The sequence below is a fragment of the Aquarana catesbeiana genome, linkage group LG02 (assembly GCF_042186555.1).
Source record: "Aquarana catesbeiana isolate 2022-GZ linkage group LG02, ASM4218655v1, whole genome shotgun sequence".
NCBI classification, from domain to species: Eukaryota; Metazoa; Chordata; class Amphibia; order Anura; family Ranidae; genus Aquarana; species Aquarana catesbeiana.
The window spans coordinates 28,025,976-28,044,946 of NC_133325.1; the positions used below are offsets into that span (position 1 = coordinate 28,025,976).

Sequence of the window (18,971 nt, forward strand, 5' to 3'; positions counted from 1 at the left end):
AAAGTGAAATGAAGGGTGAGAGTTCGCACAGCAGGCTGACACTGGACAGTGAGGTGTGGTGAGACATATCTGATGGGTTTCACTCCTCCTACTGCTCACCTTATGCGCGCATGCGGAGAAACACTGGACATTCGTGGTGGCGCCTTGGAAAATCTCCAGAACATGGCTAAGCTCCTCAATGAGGACTTGCGAACGGCCGGCAACCTCAGAGGTCAGGAGGGAGAAAACATCCTGGATAATGGAGGTCAGACCGGGACCTAAGACAAGAAAATATATACACATGAATTATTTCTTTTACTTATTAGCATGATCAGATATAAAACTCAGGTCATCATCCTGAGATCCTCTTCCATCAATTTTTAAAGGCCAACAATAGAAAGAGAATAAAGACAGGATGATATTAAACAGCCATTTAAATATGGATGTTTATACATCACATCTGAATATACTACTGAGATTGTGAGGCTCCTGTTATTTACCAATTGAGTATCACCCTGTATTACCAGATCCTGTCCAGGCCATATTTCAATGCTATGATAGTTTGATTAACAATTATTCAATCATGCAGCAATGTACTTAAATTAATTTGATATAATATATATACAGTATATTTAAACAGTGGTATTGGTATTTACCCACTTCAGCCCCGGAAGGATTTACCCCCTTAATAACCAGGCCATTTTTTGCGATACGGCACTGCCTCGCTTTAACTGACAATTGCGCAATCATGCGACGTTGTACACAAACAAAATTTATGTCCTTTTTTTCCCACAAATAGATATTTCTTTTGGTGGTATTTTATCACCTCTGCGTTTTTTATTTTTTGCTCTATAAACAAAAAAAGACCGACAATTGTGAAAAAAAACAATATTTTTCACTTTTTGATATAATAAATATCCCAAAAAGAAAAAAAATATGTCTTAATTAGTTTATGCCAATATGTATTATTCTACATATTGTTGGTAAAAAAAAATTTTAAAAAATCGCAATAAGCTTATATTGATTGGTTTTCTAAAGTGTCTACAAAATAGGGGATAGATTTATGGCATTTTTATTATTAATTTTTTTGTCCCTCTAGCACTGTGCTACACCTACGGATCAGTGTGAAAACAACCTAATAATCATTGTTTATGAGTACTAATATGCCCATTGTAAAAGTGCAGTGTATGTGATGTTTAATACACTGACCTTTTCCTCCTCCATATTATGCTGCTAGAAGGGTCCTAGGTGAAGTGCACTTGGCATCACTCCAACTGGGACAGGAGCCGGAGCTACAGAGGAAGCATTTGCTTATGCAGCTCCTGCTTCCTCTGCTGCTGGTGCTGGCTCCATGCACTCTGATGCTTTGGGATTGTAGGTCGGCAACCCATTGATAGCGATCTGGGGTTTCTAAACCTCCATGGGCAAGCACTTCCCTGGTTTGGAGTTGCGGGCCACATAAGAGGGCATGTGGGTTGAGCACCCCTGGACTAGATGATGATGGCTGTCCCCCAGCCAGGAATTGAGGCAGGCTCTGACTTGCTGCAGCTTCTAATTCACATGGTATGAAGCTCACAGTGTGCAGTGAAATCAGAGTAATAGCTATTCTAGTACAAGAGAGAAGCCTGTCCAACTATGCAAGACTGCAGGAAAGGTTGGAGGTCAGCTTTTACAAAAATTAAAATAAAATCTAATGCTAGCTATAATTTAATATCTGTGGAATGGGGCAGGATTGGTACACAAAGAGTTTTAATTTACTCTCATAATTTAGAGTAGGTGATCAGCGATTGCAAGTGGCTTCCGTGTGGATACACTATGGGGGAGATTTACTAAAACTGGTGCACACAGAATCTAGTACAGCTCTGCATAGTAACAATCAGCTTCTAACTTCGGCTTGTTCGATTAAAGTAGTTCTAAAGCCTAAACATGTGCTCAGTGAATCTAATGGGAATGTCTTAATTACCAGTCAGCTGCTGCACCTGCAGGGCTCTAATGAGGGAAACTACAGGGTCTGCATCCCTTTAGACGTGATTTCCTATTGGGAAAATATGGTGACTCCAGGTCACCATATTGCATTTTACAGAAAATGACAGCCCTGCAGATTGAAAAGGAAAGGTAATTTTTAATAACATTCAATAACAATATGACTTGCATCGCAATTGTATAAGCTATATTATTTTTTTTATTCACTATTTTTTCCCCATAAAAGTGGAGTTACCCTTTAATGCATTCCTTGCATTAAAGAGGCATTCCAGTCAGTAAAAAAAAAAAAAAATTAAAGTCAGCAGCTACAAATACTGTAGCTGCTGACTTATAATATAAGGACACTTGCCTGTGCAGGGATCCCACAATGTCGGCACCCCTAGCTGATTGGGTGCCCCAATTGGCTTCAGGTGCAGTCGCCGGTATCTGTAGTAAGGGAAACAGGAAGTCAAGCCTTGCGGCTTCACAGCCTATTTTCTACTGTGCATGCACAAGTTGTCCTGTGCTTTGTGAGTGGTCCCACCATCTTGGGACCTGTGTGTGTCTTAGAGGGCAGCGGGGGGAATGAGGAGGGGCCTGAAATGACATAGATCGCTGTGCGGCAATCTTTCCAGGAAGCGGGAGCAGGTACCTGACAAAACCAGTGACGAGGGAGCAGGGGGCGGGGTCCATGGGGGCATTGGACAGAGGAGGGGCTAGGAGCGCCGGCAGGGGACCCAAGAAGAGGACAATCGGGGCCATTCTGTGCAATTTTATTGCACAGAGCAGGTAAGTATAGACACGTTTGTTATTTTATTTTTTATTATATTTTACCTTTATAATTTCTTTAAGCTTTGACACTATACCCTAGAAGCTGATTGGTTACTATGCAGAGCTGCATCAGATTCCATGTGCACCAGTTTTAGTAAATCTCCTCCTATGTTCAAAAGTTTCCACAAAAACCAAATGCTTAGTGTATCGCTGGGAAAAACGAAAGCTGGCAATGATTCTTCCTTTGGAGCTCCCAGGAGAGCTCTCCTAAATGCTGAAACATTATTGGCCAGTTGACTACCATTATGGGGCACCATTGATGTTAGAAGGCTAGGTCTAGTTTACAGTTGGCCCTCTTATTCATTCTTACTCATTCTTTGAGGTTTATTCATGATTAGAGTGGACCAGTCATGTTTTTACACATCAGTCTCAGCACACTAACTGTTGGATCTCACAGGAGGGGAAGGAGTCTGCAACTAAGACTTCTGTTATTATTCAAATGTTTGGCCCCTTTTCTGGCTAGCAGGACTGGGTACAGAATGATTCAGTTATCTAGCCATTTTTTTTAACACAGCCAATTTGGTTCCACATTGTTTTGTCACTCAGTTGTGGTCAGGAAGATTGTCTTAAATATATGACAAGAGTGACGTGCTATACTTTAGACATGTGCACTGACAAAAAATGTGTTTGTTTTTGTTTCATTTGTTTTTTTGCTTTTTTCGGAAATTTGAAATTCAAAATTTTTGGAGATTTGGAAATTCGGAAATTTGAAAATACGGAATTCAGAAATTCAAAAAATTGGATTTCCGAATTTCGAATTTTCCAATTTCAGAATTTCAAAAATTTTCCAATTTCAGAATTTCAGAAATTTTCCAATTTCAGAATTTCAGAAATTTTCCAATTTCAGAATTTCCAATTTCCGAAATTTCCAATTTTCTAAATTTACAATTTCCGAAATTTAGAATTTCCGAAATTTACAATTTCTGAAATTTAGAATTTTCCAATTTCCTGAAATTTAGAATTTCTGAATTCCTAATTTCCGAAATCCGAAATTTTGAATTTTGGAAATTTGAAAATTCGGAAATTTGAAAATTCGGAAATTCAAAATTCGGAAATTCAAAATTCGGAATTTTGGAAATTGAAAAATTTGGAAATTTCGGAATGAACGAATTTGTCAAAATTTGTTAAAAAATAAATTCGGAACAAAACGAATTGCACATATATATTATACTTTTCAAAGGGAACAGAAAAAGCTTTGTAACAAAAAACAAACTTTAGTGAGGGATACTTTTTGTAGGCCCACACATGAAACTGATGCGCTGCTTGTAAATATTCTTATTTATATTACAGCTGAACTCCAGGCAGATATAAAAAGCACAAATCAATGCAACTCTGTATTTGACCTTAAAAAAAAAAAAAAATATATATATATATATATATATATATATATATATATATATATATATATATATATATATTTTTTTTTTTTTTTAAATGCAAGAATTGTAATTACTTAAATGTGGCTTGGTGTCAACCTTTTACAGTCTACTGAACAGCAGAACTTGTAGAAGGGGAGGGAAAAACAGCACATTTAGCCAGCCAGGTGAAGAAAACAGCAGAGTGGCATGGCAAAGACATGAGCTCATAAGTGTGCTGCTTTTCCAGTCACTGTCCAGTCATCAAGCAGAGGTGGGGAAAAGTGAAATTGCAACAGAGGGGAAAAAAACAACATTTCCTTCTCTTTCAGACATTGTTGAGCTATGTGGCTGTGTAAATCTCAGGACTGGAAGGACAGAAATACAAATTCTTTGTCAGGTGGAATTAGATTTTTGTATTCAGCCATAAAATCTTCTTGAAGTCCATTGAGGGACAATATTAATTCTTAGATATTTTGGTTTTATTGTCACTTGCATGACATTTTTGGACCCTGACACACAAAAGAAAGCTAAGCGCAGCCCATGTTTAACCCAGCCTCCAACCGTCATGCCTCAGTTTTGTGATAAAGCAGTATATAAGGCCAATAACACAGAGGTACAAAACCTGTGTCCCCCAATCGATATCAAGAAAAAGATTTTACTGCAAGTACGAAAATCTTATTTTCTTTATTGTTTATTGAAGGGCATAGGAAGATAGGAAATAGACATTTGGGATTTCCAAAATCAGTCTAACTAAGCGGGTGGATAACAGGCACTGAGAAACCCAGCAGATGTGGAATCCTAGTACAAGGAGATCTGAAGCAAACAAACCCCATAAAGGCTAGTTAAAAATAATAATAATAAAAAAAAAGGTTGAAGGCAAATATATAATTTGCCATGTCCAAAGTAAAGGGCACAAAGGATCAACTTGGTGTTCCAGGTAAACACTTCTAAGGGAGAACTGCTGCATGATAGAATGATGGACCTCAACTGCGAATGTAAACCAACAGCAATATGATCAAGGAAAAAATGGAGTTTCTGAGGAATAGACTGAATCCTAGGATACCTAACCCTTAATTTCCGATGAAGGATGGACAGACAAGGTAAGTCCAAGCAAAAAGACCAACATGGTAACAACCAGAGGTTTGTGTGAAACACCCCTAACTTTTGACTTCAGGGAAGGGATAACTGGATAAACAACATATGTCCAAACAAAAGGATTAACTGGTGAATTGTCATAGGCTTAAGTGGAACACCCCTAAGGCTGGCTACACATTATACAATTTTCTTGTACACATTTCCTTTAGATTTACCAAAACCATATAATAGGTAAATTTGTATGCTATCAGGCAGGCCCTTGCACTAGATAGTTGAAGGTAAATCTAAAGGAATTTGAACAAGAAAATTGTATAATGTGTAGCCAGCTTAAAGGGTTTGTGAACCCATTTGTAAAAGTCTACGCCAGCCCCTCTATTATAGGCTAGCACACTGTGTTAATCATTTTCAAAAACGAGCACTGTGAGTACCGATTTCCAGCTGTCTTCAGGCCGCTCACGTGACTCGCGGGCGCTTTCTAGCTCTGACAGATGGCTTCTGCGGGAGGAGCCGTGATCTCCCTCTGATGTCAGCCACGAGTCATGTGACCGGCCTGAAGTCAGCTGAAAATGGGTATTTACAACGCTCGTTTTTAAAAATGCTAAACACAGTGTGCTATCCCAGCCTCTAATAGAGGGGCAGTGACAATTATAGGGTTTTTTTCTCAATAATAGCGGCGGGGGGCAGAGCAGAGACAGAGACAGAGAGGGGGATGACAGGTAGGAAGGAGGGGGGAGAACGGGGAGAGAGGATAGCAGAGAGCAGGCAGCCTATCATAGAGGGGGGCACTTTGACCACGGTGATCAGGGCGGAACAGCCCTGGTTATCGTGGTCTGTTTAGAGGGGCCATACAGGAAGTGGCAGAATCAGGGTTTTTTTTTAACAGTTTAGAGTGGGGGGGGGGGTCAGATTACACAGCACAAGCGCTGTGCTGTTTAATCTGCTTTAAGGGACCATGATATGAATTTTTTTTTTTTTGTTAAAAAACGCTTTAACCCTTGACTTCTGGGGGAGGAGGGATGGACAAGGTGCATCTAAATAAAACAAGTAACCAATTAACAGCTGGAGGTTTATGTTGGTCATGCACTAGTAGGATTTACTTTTAAATGACATTCATCTAGGCCCTGAAGACATTATCAAATGTAATGCTTTTTGTACAAATGTTCATTAAAAATGTACCAGTATATGGCCAGATTTGAGCAGAGCACCCTTAATCATTAGGTTCAGGGAGAAGAGGATACATAACATGCAAGATGTACCTAACAAATAGGAAATTTCTCAAGAGATAAGAATGGTTAAGGAAACTCCCTAAATGAGAAATCTACTTTGACAAAGGGAGAGAATCATAAACAAGAATTAAAGACAGGTGGTAATCTCTAAACTTTTCAAAGGATAGGAGGAAGAGACCTGTAGACCCCATATAAGAGGGTAGGCAGGAAGAAGGATAATTTGGCTACAATTGTCTACGGACCAGAAAGGTGAGGGGAACTTTCAACTCATGTCCAAAAGTCAGGGTTGGGGTAGCACAGTTTAGACTCCTGACTATTAAATACATGATTCTAGTGTAGCAAATTCCTGAAGCCCAATGGTGACCTCCAGAGTAAGGACAGCTGACATCCTTCAGTGTAGAGTGGGTTACAAGGCATGGTGGGTGTAATACAAGATGAACAGGTGGGCGCCAGACACTTTTTGAATGCAAAGAGATTTATTGTCTCTTAAACAGAACTGAGCGAGAGAGGATTAGGGTCAGGAAACCCTTAGGTAGATTCAATGTTAATTGGCAGACTCTGAGACTTCTATAAGTAGACAGCTATACAGGTGAAGACCTCCAGCCGGACACCACTTCTGTACAGGTAGGATCGCTGTCTTCGATGGCAACAATCTTGTAGCTGTTACGAACTATAAAGGTATTCAACTATCTGCAACACGAACAGTTCTCTTTACCCCACACTCACTCAATGTGGGTCTTCACTCAACTAGCTCCCAGTCTCTCTCACTAGACTTCAGATCCACTAGCCACTGGATCCCCTGAGTTTGTTCACTGTTAGCACTCAGTATCTTCATCAAGCGTCAGCCCCACTTCACTGCTGGGTCCCTGGCTTGGTACTCACAGATACTCCTCAAGCTTCACCCTTGCTAACATGTTAGATCCCTGGCTTGGCACTCCACAAGCATTACCTCTGCTGTCCCGCTGGGTTCCTGACTTGGCACTTGCTGATGCTTTTCCACTTCTTCACTGTCCCTGGCTGGCAAGAAGTCTGCTCTGGTACTGGCCTCAGCTTACTCACAATGGTCTCCGGCAGCAAGGTGGATGGTCCCTTTGTGGCGACAGCTTCCCCTCTACCTCCGACCACGACTGGTTCCCCCGGCCGGCGGAACCGTTACTTCTGGTTGGACTACAAGCCCGCAGTCCCAACCCTGCACCACTTCTGGATAGGCTCTCAAATAGCCTAGCAGCCAGATGTCCCCGGGATAGGCCTTAGGTTTCTGGCCTAGCAGCCCCAGGCAGTAGGACACATGTCCACACAGACAGCCGTCCAGGTGGCGCAGAACCGCAATCACCTGACTCCACCTAAATAAATAGGTTCTCCCAGCAGACCAAGGGACCCAAGAAAATCCCTGCCCATTGGTTGAGACACCCCATCATTCCTAATCTATCCTTGCAATGCCCTTGTCTTATCTAATGTCACCAGACACCCGGTCATCTAGTGAAAGAAGAGAGAAGGGCAGCAATTCCAGAATTAGGGTGAAATCAATTGACCTAACAATTGGCCAAGGCAACTATCACTTGGCAAACAAATTTAATAGCAACATGTCCCTGCCTAAACATCAGGGGGCTACTCTAGGAATGAACTTTGTAATGGGCAAAAAAATTTTCCTAGTAGGAGCATCACTGAGGAAAAGGCGTCCAACCACCTAGGACACTAGCATTAACCTGAGGCATGATGGTTGGAGGCAGGGTTATATGGCTGGCTTCACAATATTTAATTTGCCTGTGTTCAAACCTCGTGAAGGTGGCATCATAACATACATGTCTAAGAATTACTATCTTCCTGTGTCCCTCAAAGGATGATAAAAAAAAAAAAAAAACAGCCTCCCATATATGCATTTTATCTGTTTATTTAGCTGGAGTTTGGCTTTAAAGGACAGGTTCAGTTTCAAAATGCACCCCCATCACATAACCCATGGTGGTGCATGTTGAACATGCATAGGGGTGTCCAAAGCCAGGCCATGTTTTCTTTCTCTTCTGCATCAAAGTGCATTCACCAGCCACAGACAGTAATGCCGTGTACACACGAGCGGAATGTACGACAGAAAAAGTCAGACGGAAGCTTTTCATCGTATATTACGATCGTGTGTATGCCTCATCAGACTTTTTTTTCGAAAATTCTGAGGGACCTAGAAATAGAACATGTTCTAAATATTTCCGACCGAACCAATTCCTATCAGGAAAACATATCGTCTGTATGCTGTTCCGACTGACCAAAAACAACGCATGCTCTGAAGCAAGTACGAGACGGAAGCTATTGGCTACTGGCTATTGCACTTCCTTTTTCTAGTCCCGTCGTATGTGTTGTATGTCACCGCGTTCTTGATGGTCGGACTTTGGTGTGATCGTGTGTACACAAGACAGTTTCAGCGGAATTCCGTCGGAACTCTGTCGGAAAAACCTTCAGAGTTTATTCCGACGGGAAAACCGGTCGTGTGTACGCGGCATGATAGTTGTTTTGTGTCATATACTGAATAAGAGATGGAGATGGCTGTTGGATGTTCAATGGGAAGGTAAACATTGCCAAGCCATGGAAATATTGTATACCTGTCACCAAGACCCTGAAACACCTTGTACAAACATCATAAGTCAGTACAAACTGCTGCCTGTTATTTATGCTTTTTGCGGCAGCCAGCACCAACACAAGGATACAGGTTTATATTTCCCATGGTTTTCTCACCTGTCTGTACCTGGATGGTGGAACAGCTGACAGACAGAACAGGTGTGGTGATGGAGTCTCGCACACCGTACACTCTCTCCTCCCAGCGCTGCAGTCTCAGGATAAGATCTTCATACTCTCTGGCTGTACCTCCCTGGAGCTGCTCCAGAATTTCGGGAGACCAAGACTGGACATACTGGCGGATCTCCGACACCCACTCGTGTTCCTGACAAAACATCCTCACCTCGGCCAGGCTTTCCTGACACCAATAAATGATAGTAAAACTGTTACTGCCTATACTCTCTACCCATAGCAGTCTCATTCACTTCTATCAGTCTCTGCTGCAGTTCCCCACTCTAGCAGTCACTGTAATCTTCCATTCACCCCCACTAGTTTCCCACCAACCTATAGCAGTCTGTGTCTTCCCCCTAACAGTCCTTGTAGCCTTTTACTCAGCTTCTGCAGTCTTTCACTGACTCTAATGCCGCGCACACAAGATCGGAAATGCCGCCAGCAAAACTCCGATGAGAGCTTTTTGTCAGAAAATGCGACCACGTGTATGCTTCTTCGGTCTTTTGCTGGCGGAATTCCAGCCAGCAAAAGATTGAGAGCATGTTCTCTAATTTTCGGTTGGGAAAAGTTCCTATCCGAAAATGCGATCGTCTGTATGCGTTTCGGAAGCGCAAAAAACGACGCATGGAAGCATTGAACTTCATTTTCTTGGCTCGTCGTACTGTTGTACCACACCGCGTTCTTGACGGTTGAAAGTTCCGAGAATTTTTGTGTGACCCTGTGTGTATGCAAGGCAAGCAAGTTTTCCATCATAAAAAACTTGGATGATTTTTCCGACGGAAATTACGATCGTGTGTACGCGGCATAACAGTCTCTGCAATCCTCTATTCACTTCTGGAAGCATTGGAAGCCTCTCATTCACCTCCAGCGCCACTTCACTGTTTCCCACCAACCTTGAGGAGTCTCTCAAGCACTCTTTCACTCACCTACAGCAGTCTCTCGTCCACTTCTAGCAGTCTCTCATTCACTTCCAGCAGTCTCTGTAGTCTTTCATTCACTTGCAACAGTCTCTGCAGTCTCTCGTTCACTTCCAGCAGTCTCTGCAGTCCCTCATTCACTTCCAGCAGTCTCTGTAGTCTTGCATTCACTTGCAACAGTCTCTGCAGTCTCTCATTCACTTCCAGCAGTCTTTGCAATCTCTCATTCACTTCCAGCAGTCTCTCATTCACTTCCACCAGTCTCTGCAGTCTTTCATTCACATCCAGCTTTCTCTGACGTCCCTCGTTCACTTCCAGCAGTCTCTTATTCACTTCCAGCAGTCTCTTATTCACTTCCAGCAGTCTCTGCAGTCCCTCATTCACTTCCAGCAGTCGCTCATACACATTCATCAGTCTCTGCAGTCCCTCATTCACTTCCAGCAGTCTCTGCATTCTCTCACTTCCAGCAGTCTCTGCAGTCCCTCATTCACTTCCAGCAGTCTCTGCAGTCTCTCACTTCCAGCAGTCTCTGCAATCTTTCATTCACTTCCAGCAGTCTCTGCAGTCCCTCATTTACTTCCAGCAGTTTCTCATTCACTTCCAGCAGTCTCTGCAGTCCCTTATTCACTTCTAGCAGTCTCTGCGGTCTCCTATGCACTTCCAGCAGTCTCTTCTGTCTCTCATTCCCTTCCAGCAGTCTCTGCAATCTCTCATACACTTCCAGCAAACTATGCAGTCCCTCATTCACTTCCAGCAGTCTCTCATTTACTTCCAGCAGTCTCTTCAATCTCTCATTCACTTCCAGAAGTCTCTGTAGTCTTGAATTCACTTGCAACAGTCTCTGCAGACTCTCATTCACTTCCAGCAGTATCTCATTCACATCCAGTTGTGCCTGCAGTCCCTCATTCACTTCCAGCAGTCTCTGCAGTCCCTCATTCACTTCCAGCAGTCTCTGCAGTCCCTCATTCATTTCCAGCAGTTTCTCATTCACTTCCAGCAGTCTCTGCAATCTCTCGCTCCCTTCCAGCAGTCTCTGCAATCTCTCATTCACTTCCAGCAAACTCTGCAGTCTCTCGTTTAGATTCCAGCAGTCTCTGCAATCTCTCATTCACTTCCAGCAGTCTCTGCAGTCTCTCGTTTAGATTCCAGCAGTCTCTGCAATCTCTCATTCACTTCCAGCAGTCTCTGCAGTGTCTCAATCACTTCCAATGGCATCTACAGACTACCATTCACTTCCAGCAGTCTCTGAATTCTTCCTTTCACTTCCAATAGTCTGTGCAGACTCCCTTTCACTTCTAACAGTCTCTACAGTTTCCTCTTCACTTCCAGCAGTCTCTGAAGACTACCATTCACATAAGTAGATTCCCATTTCCTTCATGCAGGCTATGAAGACTCTCATTCACCTCCAGCAGTCTCTGCACTCCCTCACTAACCCATAGCAGTTTCTCGCTCAACTCCGATAGTCTCTTATACAGTTCCTAGCAGTTTCTCACTCACTCCTAGTAATCTCTATAGTCTCTTACTCACCTCCAGCCGTCTCTGCAGCATCTCTCTGGCTTGGCCGATGGAGGGGTCACTGCTGATGAGGTATGAAAGTGATGTGAGATTCAGGGGCAGATAATGAGATCTATGAAGGTGTCCCTTAATCCTCAGCTCTCCATCTTTGGGCAGTTCTCTGCATGTACCAGGCGGGGGGGCCGGAGAATGAATAACTGTCCGTATTTGCTCCTCACTTAAGGCTAGGAGAGTGGGGCAATCTGAAAAACAACCCAGAATTTTTTGTATTATTACTATTAGTACCATTAGGAGAAACCCAATTACTGGATATCAGCACACAGGATTAATCGTTTTTTGATAGCAGTGACCTGTTATAAGAACATCACTCAAACACACAGTGAAATGGCTCTATTACCGGGCTCTTTGGCATCCAACAAGATGGCTGATGAAGACTGATTCACCTTATTCTGGAGAAACAGCTCTGTCACCTGTGGGGGAAGAGGTATAAAGTTCATAATTCACAATTTACTGGAATAAGGAACAGGAGGAGCTCCAAGGAGAGTTCTGATATGTGGGTCAGTTTTTAGGGAACTTCATAAAGCTGAAATATCTAGTAGTAGTACTGTAGTTACATTCTACTGGGTGTGTTCTGTAATGTTGAAGACATTTCATAGATTCCCTAAGCCACTTCTTTGGCTCCAATGAGTGTCAGGAACATATCTCCCCCCCACCACCACCGGCATTTATCTCCACACAGGTAGCACTGATGCCTTCAACCAATCACTAGGTGAATGTGTAGACGTTGGTTGTCGAAGAACAGGATGAGAGGTGTGAAAGTCGTAGAATCTCCCTGTTTTAGGTATTCCATAATAATCCCATCTTCTGTGTCAGGAAGTTTGCATAGGTTTCAGTTTTCTTTATAATTGCTTTATTTATGCTGTTACCTGTGCATTCAGGGCTCTCGGGTACTGAGAGCCCTGCAGCAAATCTGTTCATGCGTCAGGTCCCTGGGCATCTGAGCATGTGCGGGGTTTCCCTGCGCACACACAAAAACTGTGTCCAAGGAATTCTGCAGACTGCCCTGCCTTTATGCATGTCTACAGGCTCTGTCAGGACCCAAAGGCCAGGCAGAGACTGTGGGACACATCTGCAGATGCACCATTATGGTGGAGCCTGAGGTGGGGGCAGACTGAAGTTCCGCTTTAAAGAGGGGTGCAGTCCATTCTGTACTCCTGTGACCCATTTACACTAGACAGTGGGCTAAAGCCCGCTGTCGGCTGATGTCAAAGAGCCTGTCGAGCCTAAGGAAAAATCGCGTCCATATGGCCGGGATCCACCCACATGCCTGGACTGGCACCTGCCTCAGCCTTTAAGCGAGCCACTGACAGCCTGAGCCCCCTCCACCACCCAGCGCTCCAGTGAGCATGGGGGGCAGAGCAGAGAGCCTGTCACTAACAATCACCAGCTCTCTGCTTAGGGTGCTTTGAGAACCGAGCGATCAGCTGTGTGCGATCGCTCGGTTCTCTGTGTTAGAGCCGGTGGGGGAAAGATGCAGCATCGGACTGATGCTGCATCCACCTATGTAAGTATGATTCTAACAAACAAAACATTCCCATACTTCTCTTTTAAGGTGTAGAAAAATTGAGTCTTGACCTGTAGAATTTATCCTACGTTGGGGCATTCAGTACCTGCTTAGCTCCATCCTTAGTTCCTCACCATAGTTAAACAGATAGATAGATTAAACAGGTAGTTAAACAGATGATATCTGTTGCTCAGAAACTAAAACAAATAATATCCTATAGCACACTTGAAATGAACTCTGGACCTTTTATCTGCTCCTTGTAAATGGGATAATGAGGGAATAACACAAAGCTGGCATTGGAACAGCTGAGCAGCCAATTGTCCCATTACTTTTGGTCCCTTAAAAAGTGGGAGACACATATACAAACTGTTGTAATTCCTACACTGTTCACCTGATTTGATGTAAATACCCTCAATTTAAAGCTGAAAGTCTGCAGTTAAAGCACATCTTGTTTGTTTCATTTCAAATCAATTGTGATGGTGTATAGAGCCAAAAAGATTAGAATTGTGTTGATGTCCCAATACTGACTGTATAAATATTAGCACTGCAGCTGTTAAATAGAAGAACATTGATGAAATAAAGGTGAGGGTAGATGGCTCAGTACCTGCAGGACAGAAGTCAGTACAGAGTCCAGCGCCTGAGTGAAGCTTTTTTGTATTTGATCTTCAGAAGGGCAGAGGGTCAGCTCCGCTGCCTCCCCAAACTCCAGGCTGACTTGCAGGAAAGGCAATTCATGTACCGGCGGAGTCTGTGAGCAGAAAGACGTTTTATCAGTGAATGAATATAATGGTCCCCATCTTTCTTCTGTCCCTATTGAGACAAGTAAAGGCGCAAGGAACTGGATCAAAATATCCAACAAGTTAAATGGTAATATGATATATAATATGAATTATATAAAAAACTGTCTAAAAAGACAATAGGAGTCTGAGGGTCATGGGGGGTGGGGGGGGTGGAGCTTATTAAAACTGTCATAAGATCTACACCCAGAGATGCCTCTCTCCTTGTCTTCTTCTGTCTCTATTGCACTCTTCTAGAAAGTTATATTTTACAGGGAGGAACAGCACAGCCTCAACAAAAAGCACTGTGTGCTTAAACCTAGACAAAGTATCCAATAAAAAACGCAAAATTATTCCAAAAACTTAGATTTTATTGAAACCCAACTCCAGCCAAAAGTTTTCATTTAGTTTTGGATAGAGCAAGGAAGGGAAGGAACTTTGGAAGCTAAAGTTTAATCTCTTTATATTTTGCAATCTCAGTTTTTTTCCCATATTTAGGGAGTAACATGTGTTATGTTCATGCTCCTGTCCCCCCTCTCCCCCTGACCCTCTTTCCTTGTAACAGCAGGTGAGGGATCTTCACCACCACAGCTGCTGTCACATTTAAATCAGCACGATCCGCACAGCTGCATACAGCCACATCATTCATTCAAGAGGAATGAGTAAACTACAGGTTTCATCTGCCACAGTGACAGACAGACTCGTAGTTCTCAATGGACTACAAACGCATTGATCAGCTCATAGTCCATTCACTCTTTTTCCCGGTTTCTAACTGAAAGCCCATATGGAGGTACTGTCAGAAAGCTGGAGGGAGAGTATGTAGGAGCCTGACATTGCATCCGCAATAAACTGATTGCAGGTTCCTGTAGGAAAAAATAACAAATGCACATTTTTTTCACCTGCAAAAATATGCACATTTATTATTTTTTCCTAAAAGGTGGGAAAAAAACAACCTTTTAGCTTCTGTTTCATACCTTATTTTAGATTTGGAGATGGCATCACTGGTTCTCTGTGAAGCGGGCTGTATCTAATTTGCTGCAGCTTCTAGTGCACATTGTGAGAAGCTTACAGTGTGCATCAGAGTAAGCCATTTCAGTGCAGGAGAGGAGACTGTACAACTGTGCAAGACTGAAGGGACTAAATACATAACACCACTTGGAGGAAGCCTACACAGATACAAGGAGAACATACTCAATGCAGACAGTAGTATGTTTTAAACTAAAAAGCCTGAGCTACAATAGGAGTAAGATTTGATAAGGCCTCTTTTTACCTTCTGCACATCTACCCATATTATCTTGCCACTGCTTCCAAGAGCCCATAGCCCTGGCTGTGAGGGATGACAACATGTCTCACCTGGATTACATCATTAACAAAGGCCAGGATATTTTGCTGGATGACACTGGACAGGTTCTGGCAAATCATATGACCAACAAGAGAAGCAAAGTTGCCAAGTCGATGCAGCCAGGATTCCACTTGTTGATGTCCCCCCCTGGAGCTCTTTACTGGCCTGTGCTTGGACTGGGCTAGTTGGGCATCCATCTGTGTGGTCTTCAGCAAGGTGTATGTGTCCTCTCTCACCTTCACAGGAAATAAGAGTTAAAAATATTAACAATGCCATATAGTAAAGTCACCCAATACAGGCTGGCCAGTTCTATTAACCTACGTTAGTCCTGTCATTTGCAGGTTTTTGTCTTATTTATTCAAGGTATGCACCGTCTCATGGTCTCTTTGTTGTGTCATGTCTAATTCTCTTGTGCTCCATGCCTTACATTTTCAAACAATGTTTGAAATTTTTGGTCTTAGATAACTTAGTCCTATTAAGTCTCCACATCTTAAACCCCACCAAGTCTGTTTCCCCCCCCTTGAATGTCATTGTTAAGTAGACATGTCACTCTTGTATAAAGCAGAGGCTGTGTTGTGCTATAATTCATGGAAATGTCCAACTGTCTGAGGATTTGATTTGGAGGGTTCCCCCATGGTTTCTATAAGCTAAGCAGTCAGGAACTATACAGAGCCCCACACATAAGTGAATTTATTTTGCTATATTACTATGTTTCTGTTATATAAACACATAAACAGAGAAGTTATTGCTTTCTCTACACATAAAAAGGCCCTACCAGCTCCAGGATTTTGACCACCAGGGCCAGCAGGCGATACAGATGGTTTCCAGCCTCACATCTAAATTCTGACAAGGTTAATTCCATTTGCTGAATAGACTGAGTACAGGATGGGCTGACAGGAAGCCAGGGGATATCTGCCAACTCCTGGAGAAGCCTGAGGACAGAAGAAAACGTTACAGGTTCTTCAAGGAGACAGAGCCACACCAACAAAAGTGAACTTCTCACATGGGGGAGTATAGAAAGAGCAAAGTCTGGAGGACTAAAATATACAACTAAGAAATACACCAGAAAGTATTGCGTCCGCTGCCTGTCCAACATCTTATTTTGCAATCCAAGAGTATACTGTAGATATGCAGCACTACACTGGAAGGAGCCTGTTTCCCCCTTTACAGCACCCAAAGCCAGGCATTTTTAGCGTTCTTCTACAGGCTCAATAATCAATCTAGGAGCTTCATTTTTGGCGGTTTTATTGGGGAGTAATGAACTTGGATAGGGATGGAAGCATGGGATACCTCGAACTGTACAACTTGGACAACTTGAGGATGGCTAAACTTCTGACTGTCTGTACAGAATGCAAGGTATATTGCACAACTTTAGGCTGCAATGTACTTTCTCTCAATTTATAGTAGTTGTAGTAGTAGCAGTAGTAGTATGGCTCCTGACTGTCTTGCACTGCACCTGGCTGCACTAAGCTCAGTCTCTGAGAAGTGCTCTCCCACTAGCTGTCTTGCACTGCTCCTGGCCACACTCAGTCCTGACTTGCAGGGTATTGGCGCCCTGCTGCCAAAACCTGTGAATCCTGCCTCTTTGTTGCAGTTCCATGCATATTTCTGTGATACTACTGTTCTGTATGATGTGATTAATTGTTCCATGTAATGGTGAACTTGGATTTAGTAGTAAAAAATTTACTTTAAAAAAGTGGACATGCTTTGGAGATGCTGTATAATGGGGGCAATTTGGACATTAACTTGTGGATATTGTGCAAGAAAGTTAAATAGTAGTATATAGTTATATAGTAGCAATTCACCCTATTGGGCATTCAACTGTGCTTTGGACACTCACCTTAGGACATGCTGCAGGGATGCTGCATAATGGGGGACAGCCTGGACAAGGTTTCTGCTTATGAATTCCTGTTTCCTGAGAAAGCGGATCTGGCAGACATTCATTCTCCATCTGTAAGAAGGAAAGAAATGAAGAATGCTACTAAAGCGGCAGGCAGGGTACCGGTCAAATTGGAAAAAAAGATCAAAGCAGGTGGACAAATAGACTCATCAAGAAGCAGGCAAAAGGTCAGGGCAGGCAGATAACAAGGTTCCCTCAGAAACAGGCAGAGGTCAGTAAGGAGAAATTGACAGTGGAAGCCTTTCAATAAGTGAGGAGAATGAGAGGAACCCAAGAACATTTCTCTTGAACGTAACTCTTTCATTGTACCAGATACTAAAGTTGCCCTCTGGATACTCTACAATGAAAATAAATCCTTCAATTCATGGTCAACATCAGCATCTACAGAGATGGGGAGCCCAGACACGAATGCCTCATTGGTCAGTTTCCCGATATTTGCTAACCTCTGGCTGAAAATAAGGTGTCAGAAGCCAGCAGGACACAGAGCGATCAGATGATGATGTAAAGCAGGAATTAGGTAGAAATGTAGGTAACAAATTGTACCCTTCTGTAGGAAGAGGGTAATACCAACTGCTTAATAATAGTCTGTAGGATGAGGGTAATACACTGCCTTTTTAATGCTCTGTAGGAAGAGAATAATATATTGTCATAATAACACTTGAAATCTGAAGTTTATATAGGATTTTTATAGCATAGTTACATTGGTCTAGCTTGGACCAATGTAAGTATGCATATCTCCTACTTGACCGATCCCTGTGCCACTACTACAGTGATAGCAGCAGTCTCCTGGGTTCAATACTGACCAGCAGTGTAGCTTGCTCAGCACCGCCACCATTCAGAGAAAGTCTTGTATTTTTTTTCTTTTTCTTCAATAAAAACAAGGCATTCTTTGATTGGAAGTGGAGATCATGACATCACCCCCCTTCCGTTTAAGTCTCCATGAGACTGGTTCTCTTTATTAAGGCACCAGAACTTGCCATGGTGGTAAGGGTTCATAAATAGACTGATTTTCATAATCTAGTCTATTAATATGGAAGAACCTGCCAGAAAATCCCCAACATCCACTGAAAGACTGTGATATTATAATGAAATGCCCATTAGTGACTGGTTTTCTTTAAGGATATTACTGAGTTGTATCTTTGTGCTGGATATGTCTTGACATTTGTCTGCAGCTGTAAAATGATAGAAGGTATTCCAATAGCCCCACACCAAGTCACGTATACAGCAGATAATGGCAGCATTAGCTCACTCCATCTAGGCCATGCCCCAAACGCGTTTTGCCCTGCCCCCGGGGCTTAATCTTGGCCTCTAGGTGCACTTTCTGTAACCTCAATATATTTGTAACAGCACTCTGGAAACTTCACAAAATGTTTCTTTACTCAGCAGACAACTAATGCCTCATCCCACTACCCAACCCCTTATTACACAGAACGTGTCTAAGCTCTGATATGCCACAGTAACAGAGAGGTATGGCAGGTGGAGAAGTCTCACCGCTTTATCGCTCTTCTCTTCAAGAAATCTCTAAAGAACGGGGTGGTCCTCACAGCTCGGCACACCACGGCCTCCCGGTGCCACACGCCAAGCTCCAACGTCTCAGAACCATCCAGTGGGTCCACATGGAGAATCCCAAATGGTGAGAAGACAAAGTGTTCTGGGTGAAGTTGAGATGGTGGAACGATATGTAGGTCATAGTGGCTGCAAAGACATGAAATTTCTCTGATAAACGGGGCCTTT

The 18,971-nt window shown here is 42.8% G+C and overlaps 1 protein-coding gene across 1 annotated transcript in view; it reads right to left on the reverse strand.

Annotated features, from left to right (window-relative positions):
- DNHD1 (dynein heavy chain domain 1) overlaps positions 1-18,971 on the reverse strand; it is a 156,774-nt gene that overhangs the window by 117,056 nt on the left and 20,747 nt on the right. Inside the window, exons 6-14 of the mRNA XM_073612699.1 lie at positions 18,729-18,932; positions 17,178-17,288; positions 16,113-16,269; positions 15,349-15,573; positions 13,824-13,967; positions 12,053-12,125; positions 11,668-11,897; positions 9,173-9,410; positions 100-257 (exon numbers count right to left, since the gene is read on the reverse strand). Coding sequence (XP_073468800.1) covers positions 100-257; positions 9,173-9,410; positions 11,668-11,897; positions 12,053-12,125; positions 13,824-13,967; positions 15,349-15,573; positions 16,113-16,269; positions 17,178-17,288; positions 18,729-18,932 — 1,540 coding nt within the window. The remainder of the gene's footprint in view (positions 1-99; positions 258-9,172; positions 9,411-11,667; positions 11,898-12,052; positions 12,126-13,823; positions 13,968-15,348; positions 15,574-16,112; positions 16,270-17,177; positions 17,289-18,728; positions 18,933-18,971) is intronic.